This window comes from Salvelinus alpinus, chromosome 19 (genome assembly GCF_045679555.1).
Source record: "Salvelinus alpinus chromosome 19, SLU_Salpinus.1, whole genome shotgun sequence".
Taxonomy (NCBI): domain Eukaryota; kingdom Metazoa; phylum Chordata; class Actinopteri; order Salmoniformes; family Salmonidae; genus Salvelinus; species Salvelinus alpinus.
Window position 1 is genome coordinate 43,728,735 of NC_092104.1, and position 27,194 is coordinate 43,755,928.

General features: G+C 43.5%; 1 protein-coding gene across 4 annotated transcripts; it reads right to left on the reverse strand.

Moving 5' to 3' along the window:
* On the reverse strand, positions 1 to 25,564 carry LOC139545679 (calphotin-like). Of its 4 annotated transcripts, XM_071353692.1 has the most exons (11): positions 25,364 to 25,563; positions 22,112 to 22,582; positions 11,249 to 11,296; positions 10,897 to 11,151; positions 10,590 to 10,631; positions 10,213 to 10,305; positions 2,950 to 3,054; positions 2,723 to 2,827; positions 1,950 to 2,120; positions 1,751 to 1,823; positions 1 to 1,647 (listed from the first exon to the last, which is right to left on the reverse strand). In XM_071353692.1, the coding sequence occupies exons 1-10, from the start codon at positions 25,406 to 25,408 to the stop codon at positions 1,761 to 1,763; spliced, it is 1,398 nt and encodes a 465-aa protein (XP_071209793.1). In that variant the 5' UTR covers positions 25,409 to 25,563; the 3' UTR covers positions 1 to 1,647; positions 1,751 to 1,760. The 4 variants fall into 4 exon arrangements, with proteins under 4 accessions (XP_071209793.1, XP_071209795.1, XP_071209794.1 ...); XM_071353694.1 differs by lacking the exon at positions 10,897 to 11,151 and having other exon boundaries at positions 25,364 to 25,564; XM_071353693.1 differs by lacking the exon at positions 10,590 to 10,631 and having other exon boundaries at positions 25,364 to 25,564.
* Positions 25,565 to 27,194: the final 1,630 nt, after the last annotated feature.

A 27,194-nucleotide genomic window follows, 5' to 3' on the forward strand; every position in this document is an offset into this window, starting at 1 on the left:
TCACGGTGAGTAACATCTTTATTCAAAAAGGTGAATGAAATCCAACCCAGCATATTCTTTACATAACTCCTCATGGTATCTTCCAGAGCACGGAACCGTGTACGCAAACTGCGGTTGTACCACATCTAATGGTCTATACAAAACAGAATTAGAAAATATAATTTTAAAAAACAAACACGATTTACAAGCCCCCATTTTCAGTGGCCAGATTTGAGTGTAGTTAATTGAAAGTTAAAGCAGCACTCCCGTCTCCTTTTCACCTCATTTAACACCTGATTTACTGAAAAGGCTTAAAAAGGCACATCTCAATAGGTGGTCCAGGTAAGTCATAACGTAGCATAAGTGGGGGGGGGGGGGGCTTTCCTCTTTTGTTCCTCTATTTTTTTACCCTTTATTGTGTGTACTTTACTGTATATATACTTGGGATATCGCTTTTCAACAGTAAAAGTTTGAAAATCGCCAGAGGACGTCCTTAAGATAATCTGGCCAGAGGGCCTGGAAAACTTCACACCCTTTCTCATTGCCCAGGGCAGACTTTCTCCGACAGGACTGTAGACACATTGCCAGTACACAGTGAAGAGGATGGGTATGTTATTCAATCATCCAAACTGCTCGCAAGCGTCTGCGTAGCCAGGCGCTAAAATAGAACTTGGTTTTATTTTTGATGCATGACACGCTGTAAGTCCTGCATCTCCCAGCTCCTCGTTGGTTTTTAGGAGTATAGACCGACGTGGGTGTTTGAAAGCTGAACTGAGATCGACACTCTAGTCCAGTTGATAGGGGTAATGCACCTTAAAGTTGATTGCCAACCGCCATATAAAGTCCACAGAAGAAGACTGAAGAAGGAGAGATTACTAGAAACTAACTAGGTTTCCACTTTTACCTGTGGATTAATTGTCAGAGTAGAGGACACACAATTTTGTGTGACTCAAAATGGGTCAAAATTCTACAAAGATCCAGGGGGAAAAAGGACCTTGTGCATTTCAGGTAAAGTAACAACCCACTATTTATATCCCAGGACAAATTAGTTTGCAACAGCGAGCTAGCTAGCTAAATGTCCATGAATGTTTCATGTGTTTCAACCTGTCCCCAAATTAATATAGTTGGTTCAGAGTTCGTTTTGATATTTCAACGTGCATGTCCTGATCGCGTCTGGTGTGGATGGACAAAATCAGCATGCACGTGATGGAGCACGCAGACGCACGCTCGTGCCCGGTGTAGTCAGCATGTAGAAAACATGTACAAGGAAATACCCCTCCCATCCATACAAACATGGTCCAAATGTGAAGACAAGTCATTGCCACATTCATTAACTCTACAGTCTCCATACATAATGTATGCCATTTACAATCGATGCAAATCCACAATACATGCATTAGGATACAGAAAATCTATGAAAGAAGCCATAATTTGTTAATTCCAAATATTCACATTCTGATCCAAAGACTCTTATTCCCCCGCCTTGATGCCCCATTAAAATGTGTTTGTTTGATTTTCTTTTGGTGAGAACCTAAGCAGGAAAGGCACTGAGTGTTGGATGTTAATAGTTTCCCGGTGGTCCCTTTAAGCCCTAAATATTGAAAAGTAAAATTTGCTGGTCGGCTCCCCGTGAGGCTCTCTTTAGTCCTCCATACTGACTGAGGAAATCTATGGGGAGACAGAAACAATAACAGAATGTTAATGCCAATTTAGACCCAACGCAAGTGCGTTCAAACGAAGCGTTTCGGGAGATTAAACAACAAGTCCTCACCTGCAGAGATCTATCCCTCAATGGCCACCTCAGTTGCAATATGTCCATTCAATGCTGCCTCTGCTGGGATATCCTAAAGAACAAGGGAGGTGTTTAGATGGGAATGTAAGAAAGGGGGTGGTTGGTTTACAATACGTGTAAAGACAGATCGTAATTGATTGAGAGAGTTGGATACAGTAGTGTCACTATATGCTCTTACCACGGAGGCGAGCTCTACGGGCGCAGAGGCGAGCTGCATGTGACACTGCAGTTCTGAGATGACAGGCTGGGGGGCTGAGAAATGTCCAGAGAGGACATCCAGGGCAGTATTCTCATCAGTGGCGTCCTTTTTGGCTTCGATTTCCATCTGGGCTTCAATTTCCTCTTTAGCCTGCAAAGGCAACACACCCAGTCAATGTTGAGCGCACAACTAAAATCAGTAGTCCCACACACTAGATGACATGCCTGATGCAATAAAATGAGCTGGAGGAGCCCACAGCCCAGGAAATGAACAGAATGTAAAAAGGAAGACCACAAGGAGAGAGGATTGATCCAAAGATGGGCGAGAGAAACTCACGAGGAAGCAAGAACTCCTGGATGGGCACATTTCAAAATGTGCGAGAGCATTCAAATGAGAGGATAGGCTACACCAAAGTATTTGATCATATGTTAGTGCTTAATATATCAAGGTGATTGCGTAAAGAGTTGGTTTGAGTCATTATTATAAATTAGACTGAGTAGATGAAAAGCTTGTAGGTTATTATGGTTTAACTCTGACCAGCAGGTCCTCCGGAGAGGGCCGGTAATCGGGTGGAAGTGTGTCGTCTCTCTCTCCCCCATCTTTGTCACCTCTTCCTCCTCACACTGCCTCCAGAGACCAACCAGACAACGGGGTTACAGGAGTAAGCGTGTGTGTCTCATGTCTGCTCTACCAAAACTACATCTGCCACTGGGCACCTCAGTCTCTGCATAGAGAAAAGTAGGAAGACTCACGTCGATGACTTCATCAGCTGTGACCGGGGCGGGCTCAGATACTGGGGGGACGTTGTTCAGCGACTCCGATAGGTCCTCAAGTGCATCTGTTGGGACTGCGGGCACCTGAACAGAAATGACACGCAGTCGGACTTGACGGGACGTCAGCAGGTGATTAAAGGTGTGCCAAAACGACATCCTTGTGTGTATGTGCTAAGAGTAGGTATGATTTGGAGCCCGAGTCTCACCTGCTCCTCAATGGCGGGCTCAGCCATGGCTGCCTCCACAGTAGGGACAGATTCTGTGATGATAAAGTTTTCAGCCACTGTATCGATGACAGAGTCTACTGGGGCCTGGAGAGCGTAGGACTGTTACACAATGTTCAAATTCGAACTTAACTTCCATTTCTCCTTTCTTACTGGGAAAAGTAAAGGGACTGAGTAGGGATGTGACAAATGGGAAAACAAATCTTAGTGTTTAAACGGCCATTTATTGGTTTTCCGTACAAATTTCATAAAATTCCATGTGAATTCACAATGCAGAATATGGTCCTTATGCGTATGGTGGTCCTATTGCGTATGGCCGCTAGGGGGCAATGAAGTTCTATCTACCGCAGTCATAAACTGAATCTCAAACTGAACACTTGGCCCCTAAGCCTTTTGTCGAGTGGCCATTTGTTGTGTTCGATAGTAAACCACTCGAGTCTGCAAGCGTTTTGGCCAAAATGAACATGTATACGTTTCATCGGCTGAAATAAAATATCATAGAAATGTTCCATACGCACAAGAAGCATATTTCTCTCAAATTTTGTGCACAAATGTGTTTACATTCCTGTTAGTGAGCATTTCTCCTTTGCCAAGATAATCCATCCACCTGACAGGTGTGGCATATCAAGATGCTGATTAAACAGCATTATCATGGCACAGGTGCACCTTGTGTTGGGGGCAATAAAAGGTCACTCTAAAATGCGCAGTTTTGTCATACAACACAATGCCACAGATATCTCAAGTTGAGGGAGTGTGAAATTGGTATGCTGACTGCAGGAATATCCACCAGAGCTGTTGTCAGAGAATTCAAATGTTAATTTATCTACCATAAGCCGCCTCCAACTTCGTTTTAGACAATTTAGCAGTACGCCCAACTGGCCTCACAACCACAGATAACATGTAACCACACCAGCCCAGGACCTCCACATCCGGCTTCTTCACCTGCGGGATCGTCTGAGACCAGCCTCCCAGACAGCTGATGAAACTGTGGGTTTGCACAACCGAAGACTTTCAGCACAAATGATCAAAAACGATTTCAGGGAAGCTCATCTACGTGCTCTACGTGCAGTTCGGCATTGTAACCGAGTTCTGTGGGCAAATGCTCACCTTCGATGGCCACTGGCACGCTGGAGAAGTGTGCTCTTCACAGATTAATCTTGGTTTCAACTGTACCGGGCAGATGGTGTGTATGGCGTTGTGTGGGAGAGCGGTTTGCTTATATCAACATTGGTTGCGGTGAGGTTATGGTATGGGCAGACATAAGATATAGACAACAAATACAATTGTATTTTATCGATGGCAATTTGAATGCACAGATATACTGTGACAAGATCCTGAGGCCCATTGTTGTGCCATTAATCCGCCGCCATCACCTCATGTTTCAGCATAATAATGCACAGCCCCATGTCGCAAGGATCTGTACACAATTCCTGGAAGCTCAAAATGTCCCATAACTTCCATGGCCTGCATCTCCAGACCAGTGGCGGTCAGTGCCCTTTAAGATGAGGGAGGATGATTTTATTTAATTTTCTTTCATGAGCATGGCCTTAATTCTATTACAGCATATTGGATGACTGTCATTCATATGTCATTCATCCAGTTAAATGTAACATCGATAGGTCTAGGCTACTATATGATACTCGAATTTTCACCTTCACCCATCATGAGGTTGCTACAATCTAGCCTATGAATGAAAGTTTCCAACGTAGGTGTACACAGGTCGAGAGAAAATTTTGGAGGTAACACAATGACAGACCACCTTGCACATTCAATACCACCTTGCACATTCTTGCCTGCATCAAGCTGATATAGGGTGTAATCATTAGTCCAACAGTTGCAAACGAGAATTTCTATTAAACATTCAGGTATGTTTATCCCCATTTCTTTCAGTTGAAAAATCTTTTTTCAACAGAATTGGCGGAATGAATACACTGCTTATCACGCGTAAACACAGTTCACATTCATAACAGCCACGTTGTATTCCTTCTCGCATCTATGCACTCTCCTCCTCTCACCTTTTCCCTTCATCGCTTGTGGATGTCAATGCACAACACATCAGCTGTATGTGACCAGGCGAAAAAACCTTTACAAGCCAAACCATATCATATCTGCTACATACAGCCTGCGTCATTGTCACCATATTAGCTAAAGTAATGTCATAGTCAACATAGCTAATAGAAGTAACGTGTTAGTAAACCTGCTACAATCAAGCAGTAACGTTAGTGTACAGTCAGTAACCAGTTTAGGTCAATTAAATTAGTAAAACCAAAAGGTACCTTGACTTGGAACAGTTCCAGTGTTGTGTTAGATAGTCATAGCCAGCTAGCATAGCACCCCTCTGTTTGAGCAGGGTGTTTGAGAAGGCTAAACTAGCTAGCTGCATTTGCTAGCTAAGTAAGTGAAACTGAAAAAGAATGACCCGCTCTCTCTCTCCCTCCTTCATTCATTTTGGAAGGAATGTATTTGTTCAAAACTGTTCAACTATTGTCTCTCTTTGAGTAAATTACTCACCATATAAATCAAATCAAATTTATTTGTCACATACACATGGTTAGCAGATGTTAATGCGAGTGTAGCGAAATGCTTGTGCTTCTAGTTCCGACAATGCAGTAATAACCAACGAGTAATCTAACCTAACAATTCCACAACTACTACCTTATACACACAAGTGTAAAGGGATAAAGAATATGTACATAAAGATATATGAATGAGTGATGGTACAGAACAGCATAGGCAAGATGCAGTAGATGGTATCGAGTACAGTATATACATATGAGATGAGTAATGTAGGGTATGTAAACATAAAAGTGCATAGTTTAAAGTGGCTAGTGATACATGTATTACATAAAGATGGCAAGATGCAGTAGATGATAGAGTACAGTATATACATATACATTATATTAAGTGGCATTGTTTAAAGTGGCTAGTGATACATTTTTTATAAATTTCCATCAATTTCCATTGATGGAAATTGATGTACTGCAGTGCTAGCTAGGTGTATTTTATGCTTTCAGTACAAGATTAATTCTCTGATCCTTTGATTGGGTGGACAACATGTCAGCTCATGCTGCAAGAGCTCTGATAGGTTGGAGGACGTCCTCCAGAAGTTGTCCTAATTACTGTGTAAGTCTATGGAAGGGGGTGAGAACCATGAGGCTCCTAGGTTTTGTATTTGTATTTATTATGGATGCCAAAGCAGCAGCTACTCTTCCTGGGGTCCAGAAAAATTAAGGCAGTTTATGCAATTTTAAAAACATTACAATACATTCACAGATTTCACAACACACTGTCAGGCCCCTACTCCACCACATATCTACAGTACTAAATCCATGTGTATGTATAGTGCGTGTGTGTGTGTCTGACAATGTTTGTGTTGCTTCACAGTCCCTGCTGTTCCATAAGGTGTTTTTTTATCTGTTTTTTTTAATATAATTTTACTGCTTGTGTCAGTTACCTGATGTGGAATAGAGTTCCATGTAGTCATGGCTCTATGTAGTACTGTGTGCCTCCCATAGTCTGTTCTGGACTTGGGGACTGAAGAGACCTCTTGTGGCATGTCTTGTGGGGTATGCATGGGTGTCTGAGCTGTGTGCCAGTAGTTTAGACAGACAGCATGTTGAATGCACCATGTCAATACCTCTCATAAATAAAAATTTGTGAGGAAGTCAATCTCTCCTCCACTTCAGCCAGGAGAGATTGACATGCATATTATTAATATTAGTTCTCTGTGTACATCCAAGGGCCAGCCGTGCTGCCATGTTCTGAGCCAATTGCAATTTTCCTAAGTCCTTTTTTGTGGCCCCTAACCACACGACTGAACAGTAGTCAAGGTGCGACAAAACTAGGGCCTGTAGGACCTGCCTTGTTGATAGTGTCAAGAAGGCAGAGCATCGCTTTATTATAGACAGAATTCTCCCCATCTTAGCTACTACTGTATAAATGTGTTTTGACCATGACAGTTTACAATCTTGGGTTACTCCAAGCAGTTTAGTCATCTCAACTTGCTCAATTTCCACATGATTTATTACAAGATTTAGTTGACGTTTAGGGTTTAGTGAGTGTTTTGTTCCAACTACAATGCTTTAAGTTTTAGAAATATTTAGGGTTAACTTGTTCCTTGCCACCCACTCTGAAACTAACTGCAGCTCTTTGTTTAGTGTTGCAGTCATTTCAGTTGCTGTAGTAGCTGACGTGTATAGTGTTGAGTCATCCGCATACATAGACACTCTGGCTTTATTCAAAGTCAGTGGCATGTCATTAGTAAAAATGTAAAAAAGCAAGGGGCCTAAACAGCTACCCTGGGGAATTCCTGACTCTAACTGGATTATATTTGAGAGGATTCCATTAAAGAACACCCTCTGTGTTCTGTTAGATAACTAACTCTTTATCCACATTATAGCAGGGGCTGTCTAGCCATAACACATACGTTTTTCCAGCAGCAGACTATGATCGATAATTTCAAAAACTGCACTGAAGTCTTGTTAGACTTCCTCCACAATCATTTTATCATCAATTTCGCTCAGCCAATCATCAGTCATTTGTGTAAGTGCTGTGCTTATGTCCTTTCCTACAAGCATGCTGAAATTCTGTTGTCAATTTGTTTACTGTGAAATAGCATTGTATCTGATCAAACACCATTTTTTCCAGAAGTTTACTAAGGGTTGGTAACAGGCTGATTGGTCGGCTATTTGAGCCAGTAAAGGGGGCTTTACTATTCTTGGGTAGCGGAATGACTTTAGCTTCCCTCCAGGCCTGAGGGCACACACTCTCTAGTAGGTGGCAAATAGGACTGGCAATATCGTCTGCTATTATCCTCAGTAATTTTCCATCCAGATTGTCAGACCCCGGTGGCTTATCATTGTTGATAGACAACAATACTTTTTTCACCTCTTCCACACTGACTTTACGGAATTCAAAAGTACAATTCTTGTCTTTCATAATTTGGTCCGATATAATTGGATGTATAGTGTCAGCGTTTGTTGCTGGCATGTCATCCCTAAGTTTGCTCATCTTGCCAATGAAAAAGTCATTAAAAGTAGTTTACAATATCAGTGGGATTTGTGTTGAATGAGCCATCTGATTCAATGAATGAAGGAGCCGAGTTGGCTTTTTTACCCAAAATTTCATTTAATGTGCCCAAAAGCTTTTTACTGTCATTCTGTGTATAATTTATCTTTGTCTCATAGTATAGTTTATTTTCTTTTTATTTAGTTTAGTCACATGATTTCTTAATTTGCAGTACTTTTGCCAATCAGTTGGGCTCACAGACTTAATTGCCATACCTTTTGCCTCATCCCTCTGAACCATACAATTTTTCAATTCCTCATCAATCCAAGGGGATTTAACAGTTTTTACAGTCATTTTCTTAATGGGTGCGTGCTTATTAGTAACTGGAATAAGTAGTTTCATAAATGCGTCAAGTGCAGCGTCTGGTTGCTCCTCATTACACACTACAGACCAGCAAATATTCTTTACATCATCAACACATGAATCACTACAAAACTTATTGTATGACCTCAAACACTATATTAGGCCCAGACTTTGGAACTTTGGTTTTACTAGATATGGCTACTATATTGTGATCACTACATCCTCTGGACTTGGATACTGCTTTAAAGCAAATATCTGCAGCATTAGTAAAGATGTGATCAATACATGTTGATGATTTAATTCCTGTGCAGTATGTAACTACCCTGGTAGGTTGACTGACAACCTGATCCAGGTTGCAGGCACTGGTTACAGTTTGAAGTTTTTTCCTGAGTGGGCAGCTCAGGAATAGCCAGTGATAGCCAGTCAATATTTATCTCACTCAGAAAATATACTTCTCTGTTGATATCACATACCTTATCAAGCATTTCATACATATTATCCAGATACTGACTGTTAGCACTTGGTGGTCTATAGCAGCTTCCCGCCAGAATGGGCTTTAGGTGAGGCAAATGAGCCTGTAGCCATATTACTTCAACAGTATATTGTCTCTAAGCTTTACAGGAATGTGGTTCTGAATATAGGCCGCAACACCGCCTTCGTTGACATATCTGTCTTTTCGGTAGATGGCATAACCATGTATTGCTACCACTGTATCTAAGTGAGTTTCAGAGATAGTCAGAAAATGAATGTCATCTGTTACAAGCAAGTTATTGACTTCGTGGACCTTGTTTCTTAGGCTACATATGCAAATATGTGCAATTTTTTAGCACTTTTCTGGGTTGCTTGATTGTTTTTAATGCTTTACTGGGAAGCTTATCAGAGCTAGACTTACTCATGTTATTTACATTGGAGTGGATAGTGCATGGTGAGCTGCATAAAGTGGTCTTCCTACTATTGCACACCACCTCAGTGCTAACAGTGTTACTCTGGTTTATAGGCTCATGATTACTGCTTACAATAGCTGTAGGATAAACAGATGTATTCGGTGCAATTAGGGGTACATAAATTAAATTACTTACATTGTGTTTGCCAATGCCCCTAAGATCATGTAAATTTGATGCAGCATTATGATGACTCATTGTCACAATGGTAGGGATTAACTGAGCTGGTCTTGAATCATTTACCAGTCATTGTTTCAACGCAGCCTTGAAATGCGTGGACAGAGTCCAGGAGCCAATGAACGCAGAGGAGAACAAAAGCTAGCTGTCCTTCGGCTACACCACAGTGCTACACTAGAGAACGGTGTTGAGGCTACTGTAGACCTTCATTGCAAAATAGTATGTTTTAATCAATTATTTGGTGACGTGATTATGTTTCGTATAGTTATCTAAAAAGTATAACTTTTCAAATGTTTCAGCGTTTTACATTTTCTGAAAATCACAGAGAATGGTCCTCCCCTTTCTCCTCTGAGGAGCCTCCACTGATTCAGACATGTCACACATTGAGCAGTTTGGAATGCTCCGGATCGATGTGTACGACAGCGTGCAGCGTGCAGAGCAGGCTGTTCGTTGCTGATGCTTGCCTTTCTCTGCCAATTTTCAAACTTAACGATGACGAGCAAAGTGCTTTATATCCATGGCAAATAATTGAAAGATGCATATCTTCGACTAACGTTACATCATTGTTGCATTAGGTTTTTGTTTATTATGCAATTTTCCCTTTCTGATGATAATTTTGTGTGCACTGTGATTACAATTTTGTGGAAGCTAACTTTTTCTGTTAGGTATTTTTTCTCAACGTTACCGTCCCAATTTTGTTTAACGTTCACACCCCCAGGACTGAGCTGGCTTAATGTCATGCGTTGGTCAGCCTTACCTCTACAAGGGGCTCTGAGGGAGCGACGTCGGCTAAGGGGGCTTCATCAACTGGGGCTACCACGGGCTCCGACAGCGTTTCTGGGATAGTTTCCTGGAAGAGAGAGGTTGGGGCCTGGGTCAGTTTGATTCCAAAGCAAAAATTAGGCGACACATAAAAATCGACCATTGGTCAATACAGGCACGACAAGTTGAGCAAACAAGTGTTCCAGCTGTTCACTAGGTAGAGCCATAGCCTTACTAATAGGAGCAATCACTAGCTCAAAAGCCCAGGCTGCAATAAGCTGATACGAACGCTTAGGAAATGGATCTAGTGGCATCTAAATATTTCCCATGTATAAGAAGTTGCACAATAATAAAGTAGTGAGAAATGCTTACAACTGGAACCTCTTCGGGTGCCTGTGTCGTGACAGGCTCATCCTGGAACGAGGAGATATTACTCATTAAAGACTCATCCAATCAAACAGAAAAAAATATCAGATGCTTTTTCTGAATGCTGTTTAAGAGAAAGAGGAAGGGTAAGGAACAGAGCAAACCACACATGATCACACACTACATGCACCACCACACAAGACAACATCACGCAAAAGAACAAAGGACTTGAGTTCAGCTTTTTCTGGAAAGGCAGAGGCGTGAGAGCAGAGAAGGGTCATTAGCGACGTAGCACGTTAGCATGATGTAGCACCTCTGTGACGACTGGGGCCTCCTCTACTTCAACTTCTTCAGGAATGTTATCTGCCTTGACCATAGAAATGACCTCAGCTTCAAACTCAGGACTGTCCTCTGTGTCGATCACCACCTCTTCAGTTTCCACTACTGGGGCAGCTACGGCCTCGACCACGGGCCCGCATTCCGGCTCGACTACTGCCTTGACCTCCGCTTGGACCGTGGCAACTATTTCAGCCTCCACTTCGGCCTTCACCAACGGCTCGTCATGTGTCTAAACATGCAGTAGAACACGGTCAAAGACGCCACACATACAAAAAAAACACCATGCAACGGAACTATGGGTGATATACACTCAGTACTAGGTTTACCTCAAATTCGTCAGGAGCTGACACGGGAGCCTCAGGGATGGATGCGGCCTGCAAGTGGTAGAGAGAAATAATTATTAATATGCATATTCACTGACTACTATAAGTAAATAGATATTAGGTTTGGGACATAATGTTCATTTCGAGTCTAGGATAAAGCAATTCAGACTTGAGTTCTGACAACCACATGATGGCAGTTTATTTTAGAAACAGTGGTGGGTGGGTGGTGCCCAATTGTTGTTTTTCAACCCATGTCTAAAAATGGGCAAGGGTTTGAAAAACACATACATTTCAGAGATCATAAACCTTCCCTTGGAAAACACACTAGAGGTGCAAACATGCAAGACAAGCTGCCACGCACCCCCTCTTTTCTCCATGTCAGGCAGAGAGAAGAGAACAAAGTTCAAGAACAAAGTTTCAGTGAGCAATTTAAGGTAATTTATGTGAGCAATCCAGAGTTGAGTGGGCCACACTGTTTATTGCATTCCCCTCGTGAACTGCGCCCCAGACCATGCATGATGAGTTGGTCGTCACCACTTTCCTCATTGGACTACCCTTAGGGGAGTGCCAAGAATGAAGAATCGAGGAGCTCTTTCAGTGGCAGAGAGCCGAGAGACATGCAGAGGTCATCTTTATCTGACGATTGAAGTGATGCCGTGTCCACAGACTTGCGCAAACCCCCAGCGCTGGAGGTTTCATTCTCAGTAGGCCAAGATGTACTACTGAAATGGAGGCCATCAACCCCAGCACTCGGAGGCATGTCTTGATCGTAACCGAGCGCTCCCTGTGGAACAGGGAAAGGCACTGTCGGAATGACTCTTTGCCTGATAAGAGAGAGAATCCAGCATTATGCCTATGTTTTCTATTCTCTGTGTTGGCACCAAACAACAATTTTTCTGATTGATCTTGAACACTAGCTCTGAGAGGTGGGTTACAAGGGAAGTCGTGTCTTGAACCCCTGCACCCGGGATGGGGAGCATAGCAGGTTTCTCAGGGGTGTGAGGGCTGTCTCTTACACACTTGCTGAATGATCTAGCCTGAATGGGACAGCAAGGTATTCATAGGCTGTGCCTTGAAAAGAAAACCTTCGAAACCTTGTGTGCTGGCAGCATGCTTATGTGAAAATAAGCATTCCGCAGGTCGACTGAGGTGAACCAGTCACCTCTACGAACAGAGCGAGACAGCACGTTGAACATACACTGAGTGTACAAAATATTAATAAGGACACCTTCCTAATATTGAGTTGCAACCCCCTCCCCCTTTTGTCCTCAGAACAGCCGCAATTTGTCAGGGAATGGACTCTACAAGGTGTCGAAAACGTTCCACAGGGATGCTGGCCCTCGTTGACTTCAGTGCTTCCCACAGCTGTGTCAAGTTGGCTGGATGTCGTTTCGGTGGTGGACCATTCTTAATACACATGGGACACTGTTGAATGTGAAGAACGCAGCAGTGTTGCAGGGAACCAGAAAGTACCGGAAGTAGAAGCAGAGGTGGCTCTCTGCCGCTAATATGGCCCTGATAGCCCCTTTGCGTAATAGAGGAGATATCCTCAAGTATGCGTGCCGAGTTGCCAGTCGCTACTGATTCCAAAGTTCTGCACGAACTGCAGTCGTAACCCTTCATAACCGTGGACTAGACCCAGGGCTGGACTGAACATTCACGGCAATTCCCTGCTCTGGTGCCGAGTAGCCCACCAGTCAGTAGACTCTCGCTCACCAGTGGTGCCGGAGCACCCTCTGGTGGTGATGGAGCAAGTCTCCTTTTAATTGCATTTTTGCTCTGTGTCCTTGGCATGATGCCTGGATACAGCAGACTTTTTTTATTGAAAAGGGGAGTGTTGACACACTGGAACTAGGGGACAGTGTTGGTGGCGAAGGACAATTAGTCAATACCCGGGTCTACGGGCAGGCAAAAGTTGAAGGCTTTGCCCTCCTCCTTTCAAAGTTTGCACTTCTGCCGCATGGCAGAGACAGCCGGCCCAAACGGTTCCCTCTGCTTGATGGGAGCGTCAAGATAATCTGCTTTCTCCTTTTCCGACAGGCTGGACAACAAGGCTCTCTCTTCCACCACTGTAAGTCTCATGGCGTGGCCACAGCCTTGAATGGCGCCCCTGGAGGCTCGGCGGTTGAGGTCTGTGACGACACAGATCTCATCCCAAAGGTCTGGGTTAGGTTTACCGATAGCTTGGAGATTATGCATTTCTAACATCAAATCAGCCTGCTAAGCCAGCAGTAGGGACGTAATGTTCAATGCCAGTACAGAACGTGTGGCAGACAAGTAGACCTTTTGGTAGATGGACTCTGGAGAAGCGGTCCATCTTACCAAGGAGAGAAGTGTCTGTTAGTGATGAGGCATTGGGGTTGACGGAACATTCATGCTGGCAAAAAGTCTGGTTTGGATCTTGCAGGTCAAGAGTCTGTTCCAATTGCGTTAGCCATCCCAGCTTGCATGGCAGAAGCCTGAGAGGAGTTTCTTGCCTGGGATGGTGCGAAAGGGGAGTTTCCTGCCATCGTACCAGTCCCTCTCTGCGCTGCTACGAGTTCGGGCCACTGAATACTGAGTCTGGTCGCTGCCCGTTTGCAGATATCAATGAGCGAATATCTGTCATCAGCCATCGATGCCCCACTAAGGGCAGAAGAGGACCTAGAAGTAACGGCATGTGCCTTTTTGTCCTCTTCCTCTATCTGGAGGAGATCGTCATGCCATTGTATTCGTCGATGATGAGGAAAACTAGGTGAATGTCCTCAGGATAGCCATCCATGGTGTCAGCCCATGAGGGCTGGGTCTGCATTGTACTCTCCCCGCTTGAAGGCAGTGTGGGAGAGGAATCACATTGGGCTGCTCTGCGCACTCTCCGACAGAGGGTGTTCGCAGCAAAATCCCCACAATGGATGCATGACCGGGCGTCCTCATATGCTGCATCCTCGTGTTCAAGACCCAGACAGACGACACACGCCCTGCATGGGCACTGATGTACCGGTGCTGGAGCCAGGGCCTGGGCCTTGCTCGGTACCCCTTGGGCTGAGCTAACAGGTGCAATGGCTCTAAAAAAAAAACAGTTAATCCGAGAACAAAGTGAAATGTAGCTAGCATACACCACTTGGGCTAGTAGCCTAGCTAGTTAGCACAAAGTTATCCAAAGGAAGCTAGCGCTATGTTGGTCTTGCGATGACTAAAAGCGTGGCTCTCGACTGATAAGCTGTGAAGCTAGGACGGTCGGTTTAGTCAATGCAGCACAGTAGTGACTTGAGCTAAACGAGAGAGCGAGCTAGTAATTCCATCTTTCCAGGTAGAAAAGGTTTATAGGATAGCTAGCCAGGTTAGCTAAGCCTTGTAGCTAAGCTAGCCATGTCCCGTAGCTAACTAGCCAAGTCTCAGCAGCTAGCTACACCAGGAGACAAAAGCAAAAGCTCATTCTTACCCTAAACGAAAACTTTCCTTTCGGTGAAGTCACAACACAAAAGCTGAAAAACCTGCGCTCAGCAGTGTAACCTCAACGGCACACCTGTGAACAGTTAGGTCCAATGCAGCCGTTTTAATTTCAATAACAAATCATTTCTGGGTACTGTGATTGTTTTCTATTAAAACGGTCAAAAAGAAACAAAAATGTATTCTTAGCAAAGAGCAATTTCTCAAGAAAGAATTTAGTTAGGACTGTCTGGGAGTGGTCTGAGTGGGGAGGGGAAAACTGAAAATTAGCCGATATTGGCAGAGGTTTGGAACTCTTTATTGGTCTATTAACAAACGTATAGCATGGTGATGTCACCATGGAAGGCCAAAACACCATCCCACCAATACAGGTTGAAATTTCAGGCGGTCATTTAAAACAGCCTTTTCAATAAAAATAGCATTGTCATAATAATATTGTGAAAATTCCAACCTCATTGTGGAAATATATATTATATATATATATATACACACACACACACACACACACACACACACACACACACACATACAGTATATACAGTACATTCAGAAAGTTCTTCCCATCAATCTACACGCAATACCACATAACAAAGCATTTTTAGACATTTATTAAAAATAAATTACATTTACATAAGAATTCAGATCCTTTACTCAGTACTTCGTTGAAGCACATTTGGCAGCGATTACAGCCTCGAGTCTTCTTGGGTATGATGCTACAAGCTTGGCACACCAGTATTTAGGGAGTTTCTCCCATTCCTCTCTGCAGATCCTCTCACGCTCCAACCTGCACAGCTATTTTCAGGTCTCTCCAGAGATGTTCAATCAAGTTCATGTCCAGGCTCTGGCTGGGCCACTCAAGGACATTCAGAGACTTGTCAGAGCTCTGTCAGGGTGACCACCGGGTTCTTGGTCTCCTCCCTGACCAAAGCCCTTCTCCCCCGATTGCTCAGTCTGGCCGAGCGACCAGCTCTAGGAAGAGTCTTGGTGGCTCAAAACTTCTTCCATTTAAGAATGTTGAAGGTCTTGGGGACCTTCAATGCTACAGAATTTTTTTGGGGTACCCTTCCCCAGATCTGGGCCTCAACACAATCCTGTCTCAGAGCTCTACGGACATTTCCTTCGACCTCATGGCTTGGTTTTTGCTCTAACATGCACTGTCAACTGTGGGACCTTACATAGACAGGTGAGTGCATTTCCAAATCATGTCCAATCAATTGAATTTACCACAGGTGAACTCCAAATCAAGTCGTAGAAACATCTCAAGGGTGATCAATGGAAAAAGTTTTCTTTTTTATACATTTGCAAAAATGTATGAAAACCTGTTTTTCCTTTGTCATGATGGGGTATTGTGTGTAAATTTATGAGGAAACTTTTTTATTTAATCAATTTTAGAATAAGGCTGTAATGTAACAAAATGTGGAAGAAGTCAAGGGGTCTGAATACTTTCAGAATGCACTGTAGCTCGGCTACAGCTGTGTAGGGGGAGGGAGGGGCTATGGGCTACAGGTCTTCCATTTACTCTGCAACAGCAGCCTATATTCACACAGCTACAGCCACAGCAGCCCCCTCATATCCTTAGCTGTGTACCAAACTGGTCGGATCGCAGCTCGTCTCGCAGGCCCCATAAATACTCAAGGAACAAAATGTACTAAACTGATCCAAGTGCAGCCCTTTCTATCTGACAGATTAGTTTAACCTCTTTAGAGAATATTATGTACATAATGTTCCTAGTACACATCCCCTTCCCCCTCCTTCTTCCTAGAAGCCAAGTTCCTGTTTTTACTGTAGAAATTTGCTAGGGAACAATATAACGTCAAGGTAAAAAACTAGAAAACACTACAGAAATGCTAACAGAGCTTAATGACACACCAATTGCCAATGGAGGGGAACTTCTGGAGAGCTAAACAGAGAAATGATTCAACACACATGGGAGAGATAGCCTGTTCTATTCTGAAGAGGCTTTTCCCATATGTTAAATGCGTTCACGTGTGGGAGATGGGAAGAGAGATACGGCGGGTCTGAAATCATTTTCCAAGATAATCCATCCACCTGACAGGTGTGGCATATCAAGAAACTGATTACACGGCATGATCATTACACAGGTGCACCTGGTGCTGGGGACAATAAAGGGCCAATTTAAAATGTGCAGTTTTGTCACAGAATGCCACAGATGTCTCTAGTTTTGAGGGAGCGTATAATTGGCATGCTGACTGAAGGAATGTCCACCAGAGCTGTTGGCAGAGAATTGAATGTTCATTTCTTAACCATAAGCTGCCTCCAACGTTGTTTTTGAGAAATTGTCAGTACGTCCAACCGGCCTCACAACCGCAGACCATGTGTAACCACGCCAGCCCAGGACTTCCACATCCAGCTTCTTCCCCTGCAGGATCGTCTGAGGGGGGTGGAGGGGGTGTATTTCTGTCTGTAATAAAGCCCTTTTGAGGGAAAAACCCATTCTGATTGGCTGGGCCTGGCTCCCCAGTGGGTAGACCTGGCTGCCAAGTGGGTGGGCCTATGCCCTACAAGGCCCACCCATGGCTGCACCCCTGCCAAGTCATGTGAAATCCATAGATTAGGGCCTAAAGAATTTATTGACTGACTTCCTTATATGAACTGTATTTGTATTTATTAAGGATCCCCTTTAAGGGAATCCTTAGCTACTCTTCCTGGGGTCCGGCAGAATTAAGGCAGTTATACAACATAATACATTCATTACAGAATTCACACCACACTAAGTGTGTGCCCTCAGGCCCATACTCCACTACCACATATCTACAACACAAAATCCATGTGTACGTGTGTGTCCATGTGTACGTGTGTGTGTATGCATGTGTCTGTGCCTATGTTTGCGTTACTTCACAGTCCCCGCTGTTCCATAAGGTGTATTTTTACCTGCTTTTTAAATCCGATTCTACTGCTTGCATCAGTTACCTGATGTGGAATAGAGTTCTATGTAGTCATGTCACTATGTAGTACTGTCCGCCTGTTCTGTTCTGGACTTGGGGACTGTGAAGAGACCTCTGGTGGCATGTCTTGTGGGGTATGCATGGGTGTCCGAGCTGTTTCTAGTATTTTACACAGACAGCTTGGTGATGTCAATCTCTCTTCCACTTTGAGCCATGAGAGATTGACATGCATGCCATTAATGTTAGCTCTCTGTGTACTTTTAAGGGCCAAACGTGCTGCCCTGTTCTGAGCCAACTGCAACTTCCCTAAGTACCTCTTTGTGGTACCTGACCACACTACTGGACAGTAGTCCAGGTGTGACAAAAAGACTGTAGGACCTGCCTTGTTGATAGTGTTGTTAAGAATGAAGAGCAGCGCTTTATTATGAACAGACTTCTCCCCATCTTAGCTACTGTTGTATCAATATGTTTTGACCATGACAGTTTACAAAAAAAATTGTGCATACAATATAGTAACTTAGTAAAATCTTTGAAATTGTTGCATGTTGCGTTAATATTTTTGTTCAGTATAATTAAAATACTGAGCTATATTGTATGCACATTTTTTATGGAAATGTATATTATTTCATACTAATACAATTGCTCAGAGAAAGAGATTTTGTTTAACTTCTTTAGGATAGGGGGCAGCATTTTCACGTTTGGATGAAAAGCATACCCAAATTCAACTGCCAGCTACTCATCCCCAGAAGATAATATATGCATATTATTAGTAGATTTGGATAGAAACCACTCTGACGTTTCTAAAACTGCTTGAATCATGTCTGTGAGTATAACAGAACTTATTTAGCAGGCGAAACCCCGAGGATAAACCATTCAGATTTTTCTTTTTGAGGTCACTCTCTTTTCAATGGGTTTTCATTGGGAATACAGATTTCTAATTGACCTTCTTGCAGTTCCTACCGCTTCCACTGGATGTCAACAGTCTTTAGAAATTGGTTGAGGTTTTTACCTTTGTGTAATGAAGAAGTACGGCCATCTTGAACGAGGGTCACTGGAAGTGTACTGTTAGTTAGAGGCGCCTGACCAGAAAGCTAGCTACAGTTTGTTTTAATCCTGTATTGAACACAGATCATCCCGTCTTCAATTTTATCGATTATTTACGTAAAAAAATACCTAAAGTTGTATTACAAAAGTAGTTTGAAATGTTTTGGCAAAGTTTACAGGTAACTTTTGAGATATTTTGTAGTCACGTTGCACAAGTTGGAACCGGTGTTTTTCTGGATCAAACGCGCCAAACAAATGGACATTTTGTATATATATACATATATATATAGACGGAATTAATCGAACAAAAGGACCATTTGTGATGTTTATGGGACATATTGGAGTGCCAACAACAGAAGCTCATCAAAGGTAAGGCATGAATTATATTTTTATTTCTGCGTTTTGTGTCGCGCCTGCAGGGTTGAAATATGCTTCTCTCTCTTTGTTTACTCTGTTGCTATCCTCAGATAATAGCATTGTTTGCTTTCGCCGAAAAGCCTATTTGAATTCTGACATGTTGGCTGGATTCACAACAAGTGTAGCATTAATTTGGTATCTTTCATGTGTGATTTCATGAAAGTTTGATTTTTATAGTAATTTATTTGAATTTGGCGCTCTGCATTTTCTCTGCCTTTTGGCCAAGTGAGACAGTAGCGTCTCGCCTAAACTCAGATTTTTGTATATAAATATGAACTTTACCGAACAAAACATACATGTATTGTGTAACATGAAGTCGTATGAGTGTCATCTGATGAAGATCATCAAAGGTTAGTGATTCATTTTATCTCTATTTCTGCTTTTTGTTACTCCTCTCTTTGGCTGGAAAAATGGCTGTGTTTTTCTGTGACTTGGCTCTGACCTAACATAATCGTTTGGTGTGCTTTCGTCATAAAGCCTATTTGAATTCTGACATGTTGGCTGGATTCACAACAAGTGTAGCTTTAATTTGGTATCTTTCATGTGTGATTTCATGAAAGTTTGATTTTTATAGTAATTTATTTGAATTTGGCGCTCTGCATTTTTACTGGCTTTTGGCCAAGTGGGACGTTAGTGTCCCACATATCCCAGAGAAGTTAAACAAGTAATATCATTTTTTTCTCAGAACGGTAGCGGTCCAAAATAACACATGTTCAATACCTCACCTTGCGAGAATAACAGCACTGAGCCTTTTTCTAAAATGTTTTTTGAGTTGGAGAACACGTTGAGAGGGATCTTAGACCATTCCTCCATACAGAATCCTCCAGAGTTTCTTGATATCCTTTGTCTGCACTTATGGACTGCCTTCTTCAATTCAAACCACAGATTTTCAATGGGATTCAAGTCTGCAGACATGTTGATTTTGTGGCCAATTAACAATTTCTTTGTGGATTTTGATGTGTGATTGGGGTTATTGTCTTGCTGGAAGATCCACTTGTGTTCAAGTTTCAGCCTCCTGGCAGAGGCAACCAGGTTTTGGGATAAAATGTCCTGGTACTGAGTAAAGTTCACGATGTCGTTGACCTTAACAAGGGCACCAGGACCAGTGGAAACAAAATAGCCCCATAACATCAAAGATCCATTACCATATTTTACAGTAGGTATGGGGTTCTTATGCTTATGCATTCTCATTTCGACACCAAACCCACCACTGGCTTGCGAGGCCAAAGAGCTCAATTTTCATATCATCTAACCAAAGCACCAGTTCCAATCCAAGTGTCAATGCCGTTTAGCAAACTCCAGGCGTCAGGCACCAAGTGATCAATCCATCTGCCAGGCAGCAAGAAGGCACCAAGACTTCCATGCCCCCACACTCCTTTTGTTTAAATACTCAAGCGCTCTCCATCGGCAGTACCACTCCCAAAAACTCCAGTTCCACCTAAGATTCTGTCTCCTCCCACCCCTACGGCATCAACCAGTGACAACACGGCATGATCTACTCATGTGCATCCACTGGCCACTCCATCAGTGAAAACACGTGCCAGGCAGAAAGTGCTCCTCCAAAGGTGCCCGATAAGCAAACACAAACACACAAGAGGGGAAAAGCGGGAAAGGAGGAGGGAGCTACAGGAGCAAAGAGAGAACGCTGCCTGGTACAAAATGTTCTGCATCCGATGTCCCGTCCCCTTACTGCAGGATAACCTGACCACGCCACCCATCAGAGAGGGGGGGGGGCTCACCCATGTCTCTACGGCAACATCCAGTAGTGGGGTGGCCTCTTGGCCCCCGCAGCCAGCTCAATATGAGGCCCATGGTGAAGACACCACGACCGACTGACCAGAGCCACCAACTGTCCACTCTTTGTCTACCAACACCTGTGTGTGTGTGTGTGTGTGTGTGTGTGTGTGTGTGTGTGTGTGTGTGTGTGTGTGTGTGTGTGTGTGTGTGTGTGTGTGTACGCGTCTCAGCGCTCCTGTGTTAAGAGTGTAAGGATTTGCAATCTCATCAACTCAATAAAACTATCCTGATACGGAGTGTGTATAACACATCCGCTATGCGTGTGGATGCGCCTAAAGTACTTTCATGAAAGCTTGTGCGTATAGGTCTAAGGCGCATCTGACATGTCCACGGTATGTCCAGCAGCATGGGGCTGGGGAAAAGAGTCATTTTGACCAAGAGCCAATCATCGTGTATAACCACCCCCTCATCCCGTGCGCCACACACTCTCGCATACATGTGAGCACATGTCAGCACACACACGCCATATGTGGTCATTGCTTAGCTACAGCGAGGGAGGCACTTTAGAGACACTATAGCAGCTGAACAAATGCCAACAAGCATCGTACACATTTCCAACACAGGACATTGAACAAGACACAAACAGCTGCACAAACTAAACTATTACGATGACACACTACCAACATTTAACTTTCATAAGATTGAAACTTCCACATCGAAGGATAAAGCTACTTACGACTACTTACAGATGATTTGGTGGTCATTGCGGGTCGCAAGTAGCTTTATCCTTCTTTAGCTTAGATGATTCATCACTAAACCTTAATACAGATGTAGGATCTTAATTTGATCACCTTGTTACAGGAAATGTTAAACACATTTGTAATTTCCACTTCATTTTCCCGTATGAAAAATGGATCAACCCCTACAAAAATGTCCATTAATTATAATCCACATAATAATTCAAATGTCCTCTTGTTGCAGGATTATTTTCCTGCTGTAGCAAACTGGCTCAAATTAAGATCCTAGATCTGTACAGCTCTTGAGAACTGTAATCAATCTCATTTATCAAATTACTCTCACCACAACACAAGTGAAATCAGTTTTAAAAGAGACACAAATAATTTACACTGTAGACCATGTTAATGTACCCGGCAATATATAGTGACTGCAACAGAGGCCCTGCCCACTCTCTGTGTACATGTACAGCCTCTTAAATAGAACACACTGTTCTCTTACTGCCCCCTCTCAGTTCCTTCCCAACACACCAGAAACTGCACCTGGCCCCATATACTCTCCGTCCGCAAACAAATTCAAAATGGGAGAGGGCCTTTACCTCCATTACTAGCTCCATCTTTGGAATGAAGCTTTCTTCAACCTCCTGCACTGCTGCAGTTTCTTCTGTAGGTGGCCCCACTGGAGTTTCTGCTGGTACTTCTACAACTGGGACTTCTTCTGGGGCTTCAACTGGGCCGTCGACCACATCTGGAGTTTCAATTGGGGCTTCGACCTCCAATGTGGCTTCTTCAGCCTCTACTGGAGCTTCGACTGGCGCCTCAACTTCAACCTCTGCTGCCACCACTTCAGCCTCTAACGCCGCCACCATAGGTTTAGGCTCCGGTACCTCAACTGGGGCCAGCAGCGCTACAACGGGGACATTTACTACTTGAGTATGTATGGGGACAAGCTTTGGACACTTTGCCACTTCTTTGACTTTAACAGGGGGGGCCGCCACAACAGCCACTCCTGGGGTCCCTTTGCCAGTGCCAGCAACATGCTGCTCCTCAAGGACTTTCCTCTGGGCCTGCTGCTCAACACACAGAGCGAGCGAGCGAAAGACAGAGAGAGAGAAGGGTGTCAGATTAACTTTACCTTGAATCACTCCACTTTGATTAAACATTGAAAGATGGAGAGAAAAAAATATGGGGAGAGGCTGCTGAAGGTAATCCAGCCAGAGGGCTGTTAGTTATTGAATTCCTCATCTAGTTTGGGTTTGATGGGGGGGGGGGGTATTCTATTTGATGAAATACCAGGGATGCCAAATTAGGATCAACATGTTTTTCCAGAGGACAGAGGACTAAACCTTTGAGCTATGACGCCGATCAATGGGGCGGGGGGGGGCAAACTAGTTAGATAATGGCAGTAAATTAGCTGAATCGGAGTGATTCTGACAGGTCAAGTCAGGCGGGACCGAAACCTGCGAGTCAGCAGGGCTCAGGGCTCCGGATGGGGCCCCGCATAGCAGACAGTAAACTAATCGCATTATAATCCGGTTACAATCATACCCTACGCCTCGTTAGCTGCAAGAGACGACCGGCCAGCCAGCAGAGTTTACACAGCCCACCAAGTGCATAAGCCCAGTGAGTGTGCATACAAAAACAGCTCTGCCTTTGGTCTGTCCGTCAGAACAACCCCTCCCTGCCCCTTTTGTAATGGTACGATTTAGAGGTTTTTTGAGCCCGTTATCAACAGGACTAGTCTAAAGGACATTTACTAGGCATCATCATCCTTTGGAAATAAACTAGAAAAACTGTTTTGAAAGGGCAGGGGAGCACAAAAAAAGCACATTAAGAAAGTCAGTAAGCAGAACATGAGCCCCAGTTAGTGCTCGGAGTGTCAATCAGCAAGAGACCTCCCTTCCATGCACCTCCGTAGATATCTAGAGCATGCAGAGGTGATAAGGCTAACTGATTTGGGATACGTTTTCATTTGGGCTTCTGTGAAAGGTTTCACGGCACAGGCCCTAAAAAAGCAGTCTGGTGGAGGGCATGCCTACAATTCATTACCAAATACAGGCTTGGTTTGAGTGGAGTCTTGCCAGAAAACTAGGGGGAAGAGTGTTTAGGAGAACTTCTTTCTCACCATACTGAGAAGTATTTGCTAGGGATCGCTAGTGTAGTGCATGTACAATGTTAGGCCTACTGGCTTATTGCTGAGCTATGACAGAGCTCTGGATAACATTACAATGGAAAGTCACAGAAAGGGAATTGAAATGTTGTGATTTGTAGAATACACATTCAAGTTAGTTTATGTAAAAGGAAGAATACATGGTGAGAAGGGTTACAGAGGACTGTCCCGTTGCTGCGTTACATTATCATGGTGTAAATGGAGGAGGAGCACGTTCTAAGATGGAGGATACATGAAACTCCTGGACCTTAAAATCAGATTTACAACAAAATCTCAGAACCAGCAGTTGCCAGTTGTACGGTATTTCCTCCAACACATTGGTGCAGCTGGCTTCCGGGTTAAGCGAACAGTGTGTCAAGAAGCAGTGCGGCTTGGCGGGGTCGTGTTTCGGAGGACACATGGCTCTCAACATTCGGCTCTCCCGAGTCCGCACAGGAGTTGCAGCGATGGGACAAGACTGTAACTACCAATTGAATATCACGAAATTGGGGAGAAAAAGGGGTAAAAAGTAAAAAAAAGTTGATAACCTACTTGGCTAAGTACACAGCGAGATCAAACTTTATGCATGGCTCTTAATCACACATTGCCAACTAGGCGCACCGTGCCTGGAACGTTACAGAGCCAGGAGTAGACTAAATGAAACAGTTCGACAAGCAGGGTGCTGGTCATGTAGCCAGACGAGCTACATCCAAAGCATGGTGCCCATCATGTAGCTGGGTGGATTGGGATATATGGATTGTGCAACCTGAACTCAGGGTTAGACGTAACAGAGTAAACAAAAATGTTATTAATTTGTGGATGTCCATCATTCATTTCGTATGATGTTACAAATTGTATGATATGTTACGAATTGCAATTTGTTGTGGCTTAGGTAGGTGACTACTAGATGGCTAACGTTTAGGGTTAGGAGTTAGAGTTACCCAACATGCTAAGAAACCTTTGGATGGATAGATGTTCGCGTTATACACCCAGCCATGCACTCTGACAACCAACCAACTCAGACAGCCATAACTAACTTTCAGTCTTATGTAACTGTAACAGTATAACTTTAAACCGTCCCCTCGCCCCGACACGGGCGCGAACCAGGGACCTTCTGCACACATCAACAACTGACACCCACGAAGCGTCGTTACCCATCGCTCCACAAAAGCCGCGGCCCTTGCACAGCAAGGGGAAACCCTACTTAAAGTCTCAGAGCAAGTGACGTAACTGATTGAAATGCTACTAGCGCGTACCCGCTAACTAGCTAGCCATTTCACATCCGTTACATAACCATACCAAACACAACATATCATACTAATTTGTTTTCCCTGATTTTCGTTTACTATGTTACGTCTCGTCTATGAGACCAGGCTGATGGATTGGAAATTATTAGGACATATTGGCAGTGGTTTCTTCGCATGCTTCAACTAGTCTTAAAAAAAACGATCAGTAATTTAGAATGTGAAAAACTATTTAGTTTGCCTACAAAGAGGTTTGCTTGATCATGGTCAGGATCATTCATCCAGTGATATATTGTTTAATGTTTGGTGAATTTCAGTGGATGAACTGTTCAATGCACTTCGACTACCGGAGTGGAGGGGAACACGTGTAGCACGGATTACAAAAAAAATGTATAATCATCAAATAATAATTAGCTATAATATGGAGGAACTGAAGGAACCCTGGTGTGCGCACTTACCACCCTCCTCATGCGGCGCTTGTTCTTCTTCCTTTTGCTGGGCATTTTCGTGTTTTTGGTTGAAGCTACAAGAAAGAATTAAGAACTTTGATTTCTGTCCTCCCCGGAGATGGAGAAAGTGTGCGTCGGCAATGCGGAGACTGTAACAGTAGCACCGGTCTGATGACCAGATGTTACTGATGGACGGAACATTGTGGTTCTTTTTAAAGCCCTCGTTGTTGTTGTTTTTTTCATCTCTGCCTGGACCTATCGGGGAGGAGGATTGTGGAGGGGGCGTTGGCGATAGAGAGGTGTGTGCGCCCCTTGATTGATAGCATCTAGTAGGCTTGCCTTGCCCGCAAACTGGCGTTGTTTTCTGATGTTATGTAACGGTTTTGTCTAGAAGCGATACAGCTTTTGTAAAATGTACTTTTCGTAGTACGTTTAGGAGAATTTACACAGCAGGTATGGATAATTAATGTATGAAGTTAGGATAATCAGGTTAAAGTTAGGAAAAGAGTTAGGGTTAGCTATAAACCCACCAAAATCTGAAACTGTATCCATCTAGACAGATCTCCGTCGTTTTGGACGCCAGAATGTGTCGTTTTTGGAGCTCGAATGTGTCGATTCTGTTTGAAAATGTGCGGTCACACTCACGCTTGGTTTGGCTGCCTTGATCTCCTCACACCGTGCTTGTCCCATTTATGCGTCTCTCCATTTAGAACATGTATAAACTAGCCTACTCCTCATGACAGTGTTTTAGCTCGGGACAAACAGAGTTGTCCTAACTTGTCAAGTGTGTTTGTCTCTGTTGAGTTATGGTCTTCACATGCGCTGAAAATAGATTTGAATAATCTGAGCAAATATAGCCTAGGAGGGTCCTCCTAAAAACACGCCACCTCGATACAAGTGACCTTTCGTAGCAGTTTAGGAGAGCATTTTCGCTAGCTAACCCTAACCATTTTCATAACCTTAACCTAATTCTCCTAACCTGCAACGAAAAAGTCGTAGCTGTATCGAAGTGGCGTGTTTTTAGGAAATCTCGTCCAGGCCTTCCAATAATGTACTGTATTCAGCAGACAGCACATTACACAAGTTGGATACATGGAGGCGTGTCGCATGTCAGTCTGTCAGGCTCTTTGTTTGGGTTAGTGAGCACTGAGCAGACCCACTTTAATACGATAGAGTAGCCTAGTTGTGTGCCCTAGTCCAGGGGTTGTAAAAGTGTGGTCTGTGGAAGAGGTACTGCAGGGGGTCCGCGGCCAGATAAAAAAACAAAAAAAGGGATCTGTGCAATAATTTTATTGGGTGTAACACAATACAATGTAATAATATGAAACTACAATTTATGTTTTTAAAGGTCCAATATCTCAATATCAAATAATTTCTGGTTAAAAATTAAGTACCTTACTGTGATTTTTTTAAATTAAAATGGTCAGAAACAAACAAAAAAGTATTCTTAGCAGTGAGCAATTTCTCAAGCAAAAATTTTGCAAGGGCTGAAGGGAAAACTGAAAATTAGCTGTTAATAGCAGAGAGGTTTGGAACTTAAATGGAACTCCCATAGGGCAGCGCACAATTGGACCAGTATTGTCCGGGTTTGGCCAAGGTAGGTAGGCCGTCATTGTAAATAAGAATTTGTTCTTAACTGACTTGCCTAGTTAAATAAAGGTTACAATGGTCTATTAACTCATTTCACCAGGTAGGCCAAAACTCCATCCCACCAAAACAGGCTGACATTTCGGGTGGTCTTTTCAAACAGCTCTTACACCAAAAGGGCATTATCCAACCTGGATTCATGTTATGTTTGGTATGGTATGTATTCATTTGTGAATGTCCATTAGGAGTGGCC